We start from the raw sequence: 16,214 nt of genomic DNA on the forward strand, positions 1-16,214 counted from the left end.
TCATTAAAGCAAGCCCTCTCAGGCCACTCTGCCCTGTCCCTTCAATAAATGCACTTACCTGTATTGTTCATAGGACTTTTATTACCTACAAATATCTGGGACCTTGTCTGCTCCAGATAAATTATATTAGTAAAACTTAGCTATTTTACTTCCAGAAAGCAAAAAGAAGGAAAAACAACTTGTTCCAGCCCATTTTCTAGATGGATTCTCTTCGTTTTTCATAATACTGCTGGAATTAAAGAATGAAATGTATACAATTCACAATTGCCATTCAACTATGAAAAGGTGTGACCCCAAAAAAAATAGAGTATAAAAAACAAGTCTTAGGTGATCTCTCACTATAACCTGTTCTGACTCACAGTATCTGCCCGTATCCCCCCAGCCATACCATAAAATGGCCACACCCTATAACAGATCTTTTATCAGTTATTACAGTGATATATAGAAAATATGCAGTCATCTAAACAAATCCTTTCAACAATCACTTCAATGTTTGGATGGTTTGCAATGTTCAGACTCCCAGATAAGCATTCTTCTTGTACTGCCTTTAACTGTTTCTGACCTTGCCATCTAGCTGTCTTCCAAGCAACAGGTACCCAATACATGTTTTATTGATTAAAACCTTCTAGAACTAGAGAAGCAAGAGATAATTGCCTATTAAAATAGCTGACAGTCAGAATTTCCATATTTAGAGAAACAGTAGTACCAGATAACTAAAAAGTTAGGAGGGGACAGCCCCAAGATTTCAAACTAGATTTCCATGATGGAAAATGACACTACTAGTAAAATGAGGATGGGGTGACTAAGACCTCAGTTTATAGAGCAAGATATGAGCATGGTTTTTAGACATGGAAAGTGGTGACAGGACATCTCAGGAGAAAAAGACTATATTAAGAGAAGCTACCCAATGCTGTTTTTACTATAAGTCCTGTTTAATTCCTAAGGAAAGTACACTGAAGGTCCATTATGTTATTCTGTGCTCCAGTTCCACTTCATGGAATTCAAACATTCTATCATAATCTGATTATAATGAATAGAGATTCTAAAAGTAATTTAAAAATCATTTAATACACAAAGTGGAAAACTGTCTAGAATATAAAAGCATTTCACATTTTTTAAAAAACACACAATACGTTCTAAATTACTTATTTAACAGATGATAGATCCACAGTCCTTTATCTGAAACCCTTAGGGCAAGATGTTTCAGAATTATGAAATTTTCAGATTTTAGAAAGGTAATTCAGTACATATATCATACTACATAAACACCCAGGAGGGTCTGTGTCAGTCCCCCGTCCCCCTCAATAATCAAATACGTTAATATTTCCACAGCAAAGTAAATGAATATTCACACTAAATGGGATAAGTAGATTCAGTGTCAGTTCAGATTAGATTTGCAAGCAAATGAGTTTTGTTACCAAGCTTTTGAAAGACCTTGCTTTCAGAGCTTTTTAGACTTTGGGAGTTACAGATAAAGGAGTGCAGATCTTTATAAATTTGTAGAACAAGACATAAAAAATGCATTAAACAAATGACCCATTTTTACAAGTCGAAAAACAAGTTTCCAAACACATTATAAATTAACAGGCATCTTCTTGATATTATTAAATGTACATCTTAAATACATATATACATAGCACATTTAACAAGATTTGTGAGAATCAACTCATATTAAACGTACAGATGCACAATTCCTTCTGTAGGAAAGGGATACTGTCAAATGTGCAGTGGGATTAAACTCCTTATGTTGCCAGGAAGAGCATTTCTGAATGCAACACAAGGAGGTAGAGTTTATTCTTCATGAAGTATAGTTTTACTTGAAAGTAGTCTCTTCCACAGAAACAGGCAAACAACTTTTACTTAGAACACATATGTTAGTTGAGGTTTTGTTTTCAATATAGTAATACAGATAATTACTTTTGGCCTTATGCCCAAAAGTTAAATAGTAAAAGATGTTTTTAGTCAGTTAAGTGTTGTATCACGTTTGAAGACAAATGGATTGCCATGATGTGCTTAAGTAGCTATCATATTTAAACAAGTCCACTGACATAAAATTCTGTCCAGATGTTAAAATTTCCTAAAGTCAAAATACTGTGCTTGTAAAATCATGCATATTTTCTGATCATAGCCATTTCTTCCATTTGCTGGTATCTGAAGAATGGTTTCATGGGAGAAAAACAGATTTCCAACACGTGCTCCATAGGTTTGGGGACAGTGAATAAGTAGCAAGTCATTCTGTTAACCATCTCCAATCAAGATTCTAAAACCAGGCATGAAAAAGTTACAGTTAGATGTTGACTATAAGCAGTAGGTTTATGGGTGTTACTTTTTGCAAGTTTTCTGTGTGTTTGGACATTTTATAATCAAAAGTTAAAAAAATCAAAAGTATAAGTTACAATTAGAGAGTTTAGTTTTACCTTCTTTCCTGCCAATTAAAAAAGTATTTCAAAGAGTTTTCATAAATATTTGAAGTAAATAATTAATGAAAGGAAATACAAACAGTTGACCTTGAGACTAACTGTAGTAAAGTTAATTCAGTAAACATTTTATTGTGGTTTCTCTGAGTTTTAACAAATCAGTAATTCACAGTAACCAAATCTTCTTAATACTTCTAATTACAACTGTATCAACATTATTCATTTTGCATACTGTAGTTACTATATTTGAATTATAGTACAAATCCTGTCCCATCTTATTGGAGAAAATTGATTGCTGAACCAAAAAGGTACAAACCATTCAATTTCAGTGGTCACGTTGCAAAAAAAAGTTCACCCGTCATTTAATTTGACGAAATATGCTACTGTTGAAGATTACTGATGACATAATCCTAGTATATCCATGAGTAATATCCGTAAGTAAGAGAAGATAGGGATTTGAGATCGAGGATATAATGCAAATGTTCTTTGTCTTTCTTCGGGGTTCTTCTCTTCCCCATATGCATCCCAAATGCCAGATGAGGCTAGCATGGAAAGTTAAAACCCTTTGCACCCAACAAAACCTAAAACACCCATATCCACATAAAACTTACCATCATACTATTGCCCTGTTCCTCATTTGCTTCATGAATAATAGTGCTTAAATGGCCAAGACAGTTCAAATTTTCTTCTATCATTTGTGCTATAGTCTCCCTGTATGATGAAAAAACAAAGCCTTTTCAAATGCAGCAAAGAGGCATATGTATTTCCTCTACCTTCTGGTCTTCAGGGTCAGGATGATCACTGCCCTTTCCGCAGCCCTGCAAGCCAGCACCCCAGTGCAGCTGATTCCTATAGTCTTCAGTTTCCTCCTCCCTCCCACCCAGAGGCAGAGTCCTACTTGTTAATCCAAGCTGTTGCCTCTGCCCAGCTCAAATGATAAGAAGTCCACTAGAAGTCCAATCTCATTTTCCTCTGAAACAAAAGCGGCACTCCCATACAACATTTCCCTCACGGAAAATGCTTGCTGGGAGGTGAGGGAGATAATTATAGCACAGATACATGAAAAATCTCTTTTTGTTTCTGGACTATTTCCCTTTCCTTATAAGTAGTAGAAACATCAGTATGCTTATTTCAGAGACACAAATGTAGGGGTGAAGAGAAAAAAGTACAATCTGGTCTGCAAAGATGAGGGAAGGTGAAAACTCTGGTTGGAAACTACAGATGACAGCAATGAAAAAGAAAACAAGCAAGCTGATTCCTGAGGACAGCAGAAGAAAATAGCATCACAGGGGAGCTCCCCAGAACCAACAAGTATCCCTGGAAGTTTGTATTTGAAGGAAATCCTGATTCTGGTTTCCACCTTCCCCACTTCCCTCTGCCATATGGCCTCTATCCTTTACCTTTTACCAACCCTCTGTCTCTACTTACTAAAATCAGTTCTAGGCCATGGACGGTAGCCACTATAAGCTTAGAACTAAATTCAAATTTAGCTTGTATTCAAAAGATGGAAAAATTGAGGCCAACAGATTCCAATCCTTGGTGGTTAAGTACTATGTGTACATTATAATTGAAATCAATTTTACTTTGTAACATATTCCTACTGGAAAACATACTTAAAATTCCTGTCTGACATGCTTTTGCTAACAACCACAACCTCAAATTAGAAATTACCTGTATAGAGGTGACATTTGCAACCATTAACATCCCCTAACAAACCTAAATGCCTTTAATAAAAGCAAAAAGGTTAGTAATGTATTAAATTTTATTTGCTTCAACTCTGATTAATGGAATATTTCCTAAAGTCAATTAAATTACAGCCTGTGCTGTACCTGTGGATGTATTACATTGGGCCAAATCTCTAATGACCCCAAGATATACCCTGTAACTTGCTTTCTTTAAAAAAAATAAAATACCTGATATCAGCTTTCCTTCCTGCCATGTGCTTTTCTCTCATAAAAGTAGAGTACAGAATGTGCAACTGCATGACCTCCTGAGCAGTGATGTACATGGGCTGCACTTCTGCAAAACTAATTATGGGCAGAGTTTCCAGGTAATGCTGGTGCTGCTGTAGAGGCCTCCATGAGTTGTGAAAAAAGCGACAATACACAAGCTAGCAAAGAGCCACTGGCTCTGGATACGGCACATCTTATGCTGAGAAAAATAACAGAAATGGATAGTCATTCAGCTTTTACCAGAAGAGTAGGAATTAATAAAAGAAAATATAGGGCTTCAAACTTGAGTTCTTATTTGCAAAACGGATTTAAGGCATTGAAAAAAGTCTGATTTTAGAAATACTAAGTTATAAAATAGAGTAGATTAAACTCAGTCATTCTTTAGAGGGGTGATGATCAAGGACCCCAAAATGATAAATGCAAAAGAGCATAATTTCTGACATAAATGGTTATGGAAGAAATAGCTTGGGTAAAAGAACTGATAAGCCAGTAACAGAGAAAGAACTTAGAACTTGGATTGAGCTAAATAAATAACATTTGCTGATATTTATTTCCCAGGCACTTCACATACATCTAATTGAATTTTCACAGCAGTTCCCATTTAACAGGTGAGGAAATGTGAACATTAAAAGAATCAAGTTAAGGATGTCTGGGTGGCTCAGTTGGTTAAGCGACTGCCTTCGGCTCAGGTCATGATCCTGGAGTCCCAGGATCGAGTCCCACATCGGGCTCCCTGCTCAGCAGGGAGTCTGCTTCTCCCTCTGACCCTCCTCCCTCTCATGCTCTCTGTCTCTCATTCTCTCTCTCGCAAATAAATAAAATCTTAAAAAAAAAAAAAAAATCATCTTTAAAAAAAAAAAAGTTAATTTGCACAAGGTTATTACAAAGTGACAGTCAGGATTCAACCCTGGTCAATAAAGCACTGAAGACTATGTCTTAACCATTACGCTCTACCTCATTCCCACCACTGCTCTTGAAAACAACTATCTATTGTTGCAAAGTGAACCCACCCATCTTGAGGAGTTACCACGCATGACAGAGGATGTTCACGTTCTGTTGAAGTTGGGGGAAACCATGCTGATGCCTGAGGGGTTACTGCACCTTCTAGACTGGATACTACAAGGGACCGGGCAGAACTCTGTGTCTGAAGGGGAAAAAAGTAAATAAAAAAAATTATAGGCAAGCATCGCCATTGATTCATACAATTTCCTACAACATTCCTAAGATTTACACTTCTACCACTACTTATATACACAACCAGAATATTTCTGTACAAAACTGTCCTGTTCTTGACCCCTTTCTTGACTAAAATGGAATTTATCTGCCCTTCTCATTCCACTTTAGTTGGAGGAAAAAAACCCAGTTGAACAAGGAGTTAGTTTTATTAACTGGTCAAGCACATCTACCCCCAAATTGGGTTGGGATACCACAGTGGTCTAGGGCTGGAAGGAGTAGATAAATATGAGACCAGAGAAAAGAGAAATAATGAAGGATGATCATGAAATCCTGCATCTGAATTGCTAGTGAAACACCAAACAAAGAACATGTGCATCAACCTAACACAAAATGCACACATCTTTAAAAGGACCCAGGTCATACTGATAAAAAAATCCCTTTTGCAGGAAATACCAGCAAATCAATGTCACATTAAAAGTTGGGGTGCCTGGGTGGCTCAGTCGGTTAAGCATCTGCCTTCAGCTCAGGTCGTGATCCCAGTCCTGGGATCAAGCCCTGCGTGGGGCTCCCTGCTCAGCAGGGCGCCTGCTTCTCCCTCTCCCTCTGCCACTCCCCCTGCTTGTGCTCTCTCTGTCAAATAAATAAAATCTTTAAATTAAAAAAAAATAATTCATTAAAAGTTACTTACACAGGCAATTTTAAGGAGATGCCATATTTCTTTCTGTCTCTTTCCCTGCATAAACATGACAGTATTGTCAGCTTCTTTGATGTTACTGAGGGCTATTTCCACCTTGGGCAGTAGATCAATAATCTTCTGCTTACAGCCCAATAACTTGCTGGAGAGATGAAATCAGCGTCAGATAATTACACATCTCCCCCAAGACTGTACACCATACTCCCACACCCAGCTGGGAAAATGAACTACAATCAGCACCAGATTTAGAGACTGATCTCCACAGTGATGCACACAAATAGGACACCTAAATGCACACAACTGGGGTCAAGCTACCCAAAGTATCGCCAGATATCTTCCTAGGTCTAGTATATTTACCAATAAGGGATATTATACTTTGAAAGGAACATGATAAAAGTACCCTGGCTTCTCAGTAGGAAATAAAACAATTTTTCTACCTCAGATGACCAAACAGCTCCTTGAGAACCCGGTCCTGACTCTGAACAGTATGTACAATGATCTTCACCATTTCCGTGCTGTCACTGTAGGAGTGATCTATAAAAGATCTCAGTCAGTGGGTATAACTTCTCTTCTGCATGAATATATCAGCCTCCAAATAAGAAACTCCTAAAAATCTAGAACTAGTTTTAATTAATAAACATCTCCATTTAAACTTAAAATTGGATTAAAATTTTAAGATTATATAATATATAAACAATTACATATCTAAAAACAAAGTACATGTGTTTGTGTGTATATAATACATATATATATTTATCACTATATCTTCACAGAACTTAGTTGCCTGTTTTGAGAAGAATAGGTTTACCCATCTTTAACCCATATTAACCCAAATCCCAGATACATATGCAGCTTTCTGTCTGAAAGATCAATTTTTCTTGGATGATTAATAACATTTATTTAAAAACAGTAGGACAGGGGCGCCTGGGTGGCTCAGTCAGGTAAGTGTCAGCCTTCGGCTCAGGTCATGATCTGAGAGCCCTGGGGTCGAGCCCCACGTCCGGCTCCCTGCTCAGCAAGGAACCTGCTTCTCCCTCTCTGCCGTTCCTCCTACTTGTGCTCTGTGTGTGTGTGTGTGTGTGTGTGTGAATAAATAAATAAATAAAATCTTAAAAAAAAAAAACAGTAGGACAATTCATCAAACTTTCACTGGTTCAAAAGGAGGCCCTCGCCCCATCTAGGTTGCTTGGAATTTCATGTTTATCCATCTGTTTACAGCCCATGAAAACTTTGAAAAAAGCTGACAGACTTAAGACAAATCTGATGCACTAATAAAAGGACCTGCAGACACCCTGAAAGTTCAGTTTGAGGGTAGTATGATATTATAAACTGGAAGCTGACAAATGTTCTCAAACAGAATGTGTGTGGAAACAGTGATACAGTTTATAGGAGATGTACCTCAATTAAAAAAAAAACAAAAAACAGGGTTTCTGGGTGGCTTAGTCGGTTGAGTGTCTGACTCTTGATTTCGGCTCAGGTCATGACCTCAGGGTCATGAGATCGAACCCTGTGTCTGGCTCCATGCTGAGTGTGGAGCCTGCTTAAGATTCTCTCCCTTTCCCTTTGTCCAGCTTACGCTACCTCTCCCTCTCTCTCAAAAAAAAACCAACAAAAAAACAAAAACAAAAAAGCATTGTTATATTTTAAAAAGTGGTATTTAAAGTTTTTAAAACTAGAAGACTGCTCAAAGATCATGCTGGTTATTTCCTTGGACAATAATCTCAAATGCAAAAATATTATTTGCTATTACCTACTTAACACTTCTCATTTAACCCTCGTAAGAGTTCTGTGAGATGGCTACTATTATTACCCACATTTTACTATGAAAGGGGTATCAAAAAAGGTTTTTAAAAAGTTCAGTGTCCTTTGTTATTACTGCAAAGACCTCTCCCCCATAGCTCAAGTTTATTCCCCACACATGTCCCTCTTTGTCTCTCTCTTATTAACAACCAGATACAGAGATTCCAAACAGGCTCCTCTCCCAACAGCACTCCTTCCTAAATCCCATAGACCAGGAAAGCTTCCCCATATAACTAGCTCATTTAGATGGTCAGAGACCTCAGAACATTCACCTTCTCCAGCATACAAAATGAAGAAAGTTGTTTTTCACCATTTTTAGCTTAACAAGAGTCTCAAGTCAACTCTAAACTAGAAAAGACACCAGAGACCATGTATCAACTATGATTACATAAGCTCCAACAATAGACAAAACTTCTTGTTACAACTAGTTTGTCACTCAAGGTAATGATCAAAAGAAGCTACCCAGGTAGGAAATTTCTTTCTAGGCTCTATGATATGCTAGTATGCTGACAGGGCTACCACAAAGTTTTTATAAAAATAATCCAGGAGTGCCTGGCTGGCTCAGTCGGTGGAGTGTGCAACTCTTGATCTCAGGGTTGTGAGTTTGAGCTCCACATTGGGTGTGGAGATTACTTAAAATCCTTAATAATAATAATAATAATAATGAGGAGGAGGGGGAGGAGAGGAGGAAGAGGCGACAACAACAAACAAATGCTATCACTGACTACAGGAAGTTAATTTGACTGAGCCAATGGATGGAATTTTATGTATCTTTATCTGCAATACCCAATTCATTGGCCAGAAGACTGGGAGTAATGAACATTGATTAAAGGGAAAAAAAGAATTAGACTTGCTCTACTGAAATCTTAAGTTTCAATTATTTTATTCTAACCATAACTTCTATCACTTATATCACTTTCTGCAAAATCCTAAGCCTGGATCAGTCTAACCATCTGCTCTGTCAGTTCCTGCAGGCAAGCCACTAAACACCACCAACAAAAAAACTATACTACCATTTCCTCTGTTGTCACTACTACTTAACAGGTTTTCACTTCTGCTCTGGATTCTTAATAAATGTTCTGGGTCAGCAACATCTTCCACTGCACACACCAGCTTCTAAAAATCTTTAGCGTACTCTTTAAATCTATGTAGTCATCACCTCTTCTGTTCCATCACCTCTTCTGTTAAGTTAACCCCACTTCTTACTTCAGGATGGGAGGCCACAACAGTAAGAGCCTCACCTTCCAACCCCTACACCCACAAAAGTGTTAGTATCCACACCGTCAATTCCTCTAATATCAGTGGAAGCAAGCCTAATTGAGTCAGCCTCTCAAGCTTGTTTAGGGACCTCCCTCTTCACAGGCTTTTGGCCCCAAGCACATAAATATGCTCAAGTCTACCTTCTGAAGACTGACCTCCCCTGATTCTACATCACTTAGCTCCTCACCTCTTTTCTTTCCTTAACAGCAAAGCTTCTGAAAAGAATAGCCTAGATAAGCAGTTCTCAAACTTACTGGTCTCAGGATCCCTATACACTCAAAAATTCTTGTTTAAAAATATTTATTTAAAAATAACAAAAACTCACTACCTGTTAACACATTTTTATTAAAAATAACTATTTTCCAAAAAATGTTAGTGAGAAAACTGGCCTTGTTTTACATTTTCCAAGTCTTTTTAATATCACCACTGATCTCATCAAAAAAGTTTAAGTACTGAGAAGCTGACAAATTTCAGTTGATGGATACAAGTTTTCCTAAATTCTATTTTTTTTTGCCTGAAATATGGAATTTTATCTTTGCCAACATTGGTTTTTTTTCCCCTTAAAGTGACAGTCATGCTTCATTAACTTTTTTTTTTTTTAAGATTTTATTTATTTATTTGACAGAGACACAGCGAGAGAGGGAACACAAGCAGGGGGAGTGGGAGAGGGAGAAGCAGGCTTCCCGCGGAGCAGGGAGCCCAATGTGGGGCTCAATCCCAGGACCCTGGGATCATGACCTGAGCCGAAGGCAGATGCTTAACGACTGAGCCACCCAGGTGCCCCCATGCTTCATTAACTTTTGAGAAGACACCTGCCACAGTGGCTTTCCTGAGAAAAACAGCAGACTTCAGTATGGAGCAGAAGTGCTCTAGGGGCACTTCCCATTTCATCACACAGAATATTGAAAAGACATGTACCCAAGGGTTGAGATTTAAATAGAATTCTTATTACTTTATCAAGGACATACTTAAATGAAACTTTTTTTTAACTGTGAATGCATAGTGGTGAAAAGTATATGACTACTTGCATAGTTTGGTACTAGTGCCATGATCCATGCTAAGTAAGGTATAAGCTGTTTACCTACCAATGCTTTCACAGCATCAGTGAAAATGTCAACATAGTGAAAAAGGCAAATGTCTTAGGGTTATGAAAATAGTTTTGTCCTCATTGATCCTCAGGGGTTCATAAACCACGATTTGGGAACTGCTGGTCTAGACTGACTTCTCTATTTCTTCCTGTCTCATTCCTCCCTCAGCCTCCTATAATCTGAGTTCTATTCCCAAAAGGCCATATTTTGCCAAGATCAACAATGATGTCCAAACTGCTAGTTGAATGAATATTTACATCATCATTTTTATTACCCACACCTCTGAAGCATTTTACCCGACTGAGCACTTTCTTCTTGAAACTCTCTCTGTCCTGTTCCTATCATATCATTCCTTCTATATATTCTGGTCATTTCTCATCTTCTCTGCTGGCTCTTCTGCTTCTAGCCATTTTTTAAATGTTGGTATTCTCTGGGATTCCATCCTTGGCTTCCTTACTCAACCTACTTTTTCAAGATGATCACTTTACTCTTATGGCTGATCATTCTCAAATAGCTAAATATCTAGCCCCATATTCTCTACTAAATCCATATACATATGTACATGTGTATATATGTATGGGTGTTTATATATACATGCATACATATACAATACCTACATATATATATTTAATACTGTTCATTAGACATCTCTACTTGAATATCCCACTGACACCCTAACATCAACATGTACAAAAATCTTTTCCCATCAGGTCTGCCATCCTTTCTATACTTCCCATTATGGTGAGTGGTCCTTCTGACTATGCACCCAGCTGCCATAGCCAGAATCTTGGGAGGTATCATGACTCCCTACTCCAGCTCCAGCCATCTGTATTCAATCCATCACCCAACACTATCAGGTCTACCTCCTAAATGTCTCTCTCACCCTTACCCTCCCCTCTCCCCATCTCCACAGTTCAGGCTCTCTGCCTTAACTCATGGCCCACCCTATACTGAGTTATGATTATTTCAACAGCCTTATAACCAATGCCTGTCTTCAATCTAGCCACACTTTAATCCACTATGTGCACTGCTACCAAAGCTGTATTTATGAAATGCTAATCTGGTCATACCATTCCCCTGCTTAAAATTTTTTAAGGTATCTCTTTGCCATCATGATGAAATCCAAACTCTACCATAACATACCAGATCATTTATGATCCAGCCACATCTGATCCAGCCTCTCTCTCCCAAAACTCTACAATCCAGTCACTGCATTTCCTCAAACATGCTAAGTGTTACACATACGTGCCTTTACTGACTATACTTGTATATCCAAGAGCCCAGCTCCTTTCACCTAGCTACTGCTACTTATCCTTTAAGGCTTATCTCAGATGTCATCTCCTGCAAGAAATCTCTAACCATCCCTGACCCCAGGCAGGGTTAGGTGCCTATTTATATGTACCTCATAAATGTCTGTAGGAATAAACTTAACAAATTCCACTCCAATAAAAACCGATGTAGAGGAGATCACATTATTTGTTAAGATAGACTTTCATATGGATGGATATTAATTTGCATACATTTGTAAATTTTAAAGTATAAAACACGTCTTTTGTTTTACTTATTTATTGGTAATTTAGGTATATATACCAAATTAAGGCACAGGCTTCACCTTTATTTCTTCCATAACCCATCAGAACAAATCAATTTTTAACAGAAGGATAATATCTTGCAGATACATAATACTTTATACTTCTCAAGGCATTTTCACAAACACCCTCTCACATACATTGCTACACACCCTCACTGAGTTAGGAAAGCTGGGTTTCAGCCCCATTTTACAGAAAAGGAAAATGAGTTACAAGAAAATTAGGTACTTGGTCAGTAAGCTACCCAATCTAGAATCCAAGCCTTCCAATTACCACTCCAATGCTCTTGTCAACAGACCATGTTCTGTATTCAGCAAATGTTCAACAGGAATTGTTTTGCCAATGAAATAAGCAGTAACCAGGTGCAGATGAAGGCATAATTTTCAAAGTACACTGCTTTGGCCTTGCACATGGGCCTTCCCTCTGATCATTCCACACCTGAATCCATCGTATCAAATTCTTTCCAACCTCTCTAATATTAAGCAGCACTTATTTTTTCCATCTTTCCACACATTTTCTTGCTTCCTCTTCCTCTTCCTTGAGTTCCTTTTTTCTCTTTCATTCCTTCCTTTCACTTCCCTTTAAAAAGTTTTCTATCCCAATTTTCTTGTTACTTTGCCTTCCTAATCTCTCAAATTCTCACCAACTTAAAAGCCATACCATAAACAGCTCTATGGCAATACCAAAACTGGAATTTATTCTGCAGCTTGTTTTAAAATCCAATCCCCTGGATTTGTTAAGTTTGTGATGGTTTCCTAAAATGCCTTTGTGTACAGTGGTAAGTGTCTTACCTGAAGGTCTGTGTTTTAACTGCTTATACAGATCAATGGCACGCTGTTCCCTATGAAAGAGAAAACATGCTTCCAAAAGTGAAGATAATTCAATGACTAATAATTAACAACTTGAAATGAACAATATTATTTGAATAGAGTATAAACCTATTTTAAAGCAAGTACATATTGCCAATGAACATTTTACAGAGCATTTCACTGAGTAATAAGCAAGATCTAAAAATGCAAAGTTTAGGTGCACCTGGCTGGCTCAGTCAGTAAAGCATGCAACTCTTGATCTTGGGGTCATGAGTTCAAGCCCCACGCTGGGTGTAGAGATTACTTAAAAATAAAATCTTTTTTAAAAAGTTTAAAAAATAAATAAAAATGCAAAGTTTAATATACTTCATATCTGCTCTGATCTACCATTACATATTCAACACCCCTGTATCAGAAACACTTAAATGGACAAAAATGAAGGCCTGTGATTGGGGAAAAAAATCTGAAATTTCTATCCAGGTTCACTTAGGAAGTTAACCTCATTTAGGGCATTTAATGGACAATAACTTGGGCCAGAACTATGGTAAATAGGGCAATAGTTTGTAACTTAGAATACTTGAAAATTTATAACACTCACATGAAAAGATGCTTTGATTAAAAAAGCAAAGGTCATCCCTGAAGTTATTTCCAAAATTTCTGTGACTAAGAAAAACTTCCTTTTAAAATATGATGGCAATATATTTGGAGAAAGAAAAACTATAGAAAAGAATACATACAGGCTTAATCTGCCAGATATACACAGAAAGAACCACCTGAGACAAAAAATTATAGACACCAATACCAGCAACACAAGACTTCCTTACTTACAGAGATTCCATTAAGTCTGCCTGACGTCTTCCATAAGGGCTCTTCTGCAGCTCCATGATTTCAGTGTGCAGGGACATGATCTGATCCTCTAGGTAACCAATGACACCCACCTAAAATATGATGAAACACAAAAGAAATGACAGGCTCACTACCACACAAAACAGAAAAGAACTCAAGAGAATGACTTGCTACAACAGTAGGGGAACTAAATGATTTAATATGAAACACTGATTTTGTCCAAGCTTTTTTATCCTTCAGATTCTGACAACCTTTCATGGAAAGACAGACTTAATACCTATGCTTCTCTCTTTTCTCTTCTGACAACAGTAAACTACTAGCATTTGCTTTCTCCTCCTGAGAAGCAAAAAGATAGAGGTGTCACTAACAAGAGAGAAAAAATGGCCACCAAAACCACTGCATCTCAGTTCTATGATTTTCACTGCCTCTTGTTCCCAACTGCCTTGAATAAGAATGCAGAAAGATAAAGATAATGAGTTTCCTATCCAAGGATATCAACTGCCTTACACATGTCCCTGGGGAAGCACTAGCATCCAGGAGAGTAACAATTTAGTGGGACCATGGAAAGATGTAACAGCTGAGGAAGGAATATGCCTCCTAGAGAATGAGCTAAAACTAGCATGACCATATATATAATTTATTGTCCAAACAAGCATAATTTTGAGAGTGAAAGGGAGTACTATTGATAATTATGGCAAGGCAGGTATAAAGTAGGACCATTTCAGGTAACCAAGATGTATAGCTATCCTATCTAAACCACTCATAAAAATAACAGCAATAACTACCATTTATTATTTACTCCCATTTAATCCACATAACCCTACTAAAAAGGGTAAGTCCACATAATAGAATATGGAAACTGAAGGTTTTTTTAATTCATTTATTTGAGAGAGAGAGCGAGCACAGGCCAGGGGAGCGGCAGAGGGAGAGGGAGAAGCAGGCTCCCCACTGAGCAGGGAGCCCGATGAAGGGCTCGATCCCAGGACCCCGGGATCATGACCTGAGCCAAAGGCAGACACTTCACCAACCGAGCCACCCAGACACCCCTAGAAACTGAAGTTTAGTGAGGTTTCAGTTTTATCTCATTTGCCCAAAGCCCTTATTTTTATCAGCTATGGTACACAAAGCATCTACTAGATTTTTTCTGATATTCAGGAATAACATGAAAAATATTCTACATACCAAAACCAAAGACAATTTCTAAAAGAGACCTCAGGAATTAATAAGCATATAAAATAAACTAGTGATCTTACCTCAGCATAGTGGATAGCTTTTTCTTCCATTTCCTTCCATGCTTTTAACATTTTTTCTGAGGCTAAAAAAAAAGTCTTAATTGGTTATCTCAGAAATAGGCATAGCTTTAATTACTGATCTATCCACCTCCTTGCCATATCAACATCAGAAATGGTGTTATAGGTTGAACTGTCCCCCAAAAAGGTATGTTGAAGTCTTAATTCAGTACCTCAGAATGTGACCTTATTTGGAAATAGGATCACTGCAGATGCAATTAGCTAAATTAAGAGTAGGGTTGATTAATCCAGTATGACTAATATCCTTATAAGAAGAGATCAGAGACCCAGGCATAAGAAGGGAGAGCTCTATTTTGATAACAGAGGCAGAGATTACAGTGCTGCAGCTGCAATCCAAGGAGCTAAGGACTGTTGGCAAACCATGAGAAGCTAGGAAGAAGCAAGGAAGTATTCTTCCCCATAGCTTTCAGGGGGATCATGACCCTGCCAACACCCTGATTTTGGATTTTCAGCCTTTGGAACTGTGAGACGGTAAATTTCTGTGGTTTTAAGCCATCCAGTTTATAGTAACTTGTTATGGCACCCCTAAGAAACCAATATAAATGGTTTTCTCTTAAAAATGACAAAAAGAAAAATACATGAATGTGATTTTTTAAAAAATCAAACACTATAAAAGGATATAAAAAGAAAAGACTCTCTCTTCCTCCTCTCCACTCTAAGGATCTTACTGTTAATCATTTGTTCCATACACACATACCCTTTTTTTTTTTTTTAAGATTTTATTATTTATTTATTTGAGACAGAGAGAATGAGAGACAGAGAGCATGAGAGGGAGGAGGGTCAGAGGGAGAAGCAGACTCCCTGCCGAGCAGGGAGCCCGATGCAGGACTCGATCCCGGGACTCCAGGATCATGACCCGAGCCAAAGGCAGTCGCTTAACCAACTGAGCCACCCAGGCGCCCACACACATACCCTTTTCCCTCACAAGTGAGACCATCTTTATATGCTTTTCTTTCTTTGCTTGCTTCCCCAACTTAAAACATCACTGCTATTAAAGACCCAAGTGATCTTCTAAGATCAGTATACAGGTCTATGCCATTCTTTTTTAACACTTGTATAAAATATACAACTGACTAGTCAAAGATAATTTGGTGAAATAATTATAGTGTTTTGTCACTCACCAGAATGCCTATTATACACAAATAGAAATAAAACATCAATCATAGAACCAGCTCCAGTGGGTAAACTTATTCACCCAATTGGACACTGCTGATCATTTATTCAGCACCTATACTTGCTCAAGTATACAAACAGGACTTGTTTCCCAAAAAAG

General features: G+C 37.7%; 1 protein-coding gene across 3 annotated transcripts in view; it reads right to left on the reverse strand.

The window, feature by feature from the left end:
- Window positions 1-1,048: 1,048 nt before the first annotated feature.
- The window catches only part of CHUK (component of inhibitor of nuclear factor kappa B kinase complex), a 46,009-nt gene continuing 30,843 nt past the window's right edge, over window positions 1,049-16,214 (reverse strand). For 2 of the 3 annotated variants that reach the window (XM_035027018.1, XM_035027033.1), the window contains 8 exons: window positions 14,885-14,946; window positions 13,614-13,723; window positions 12,768-12,817; window positions 6,677-6,773; window positions 6,234-6,381; window positions 5,380-5,513; window positions 3,029-3,128; window positions 1,049-2,260 (listed from right to left, as the gene is read on the reverse strand). In XM_035027018.1, the coding sequence (XP_034882909.1) occupies window positions 2,231-2,260; window positions 3,029-3,128; window positions 5,380-5,513; window positions 6,234-6,381; window positions 6,677-6,773; window positions 12,768-12,817; window positions 13,614-13,723; window positions 14,885-14,946 (731 nt within the window). In that variant the 3' untranslated portion in view covers window positions 1,049-2,230. The remainder of the gene's footprint in view (window positions 2,261-3,028; window positions 3,129-5,379; window positions 5,514-6,233; window positions 6,382-6,676; window positions 6,774-12,767; window positions 12,818-13,613; window positions 13,724-14,884; window positions 14,947-16,214) is intronic. The other variant, XM_035027025.1, reaches the window with a different exon arrangement.

The sequence above is a fragment of the Mirounga leonina genome, unplaced genomic scaffold (assembly GCF_011800145.1).
Source record: "Mirounga leonina isolate KUSES-001 unplaced genomic scaffold, KU_Mleo_1.0 Mir_114, whole genome shotgun sequence".
NCBI classification, from domain to species: Eukaryota; Metazoa; Chordata; class Mammalia; order Carnivora; family Phocidae; genus Mirounga; species Mirounga leonina.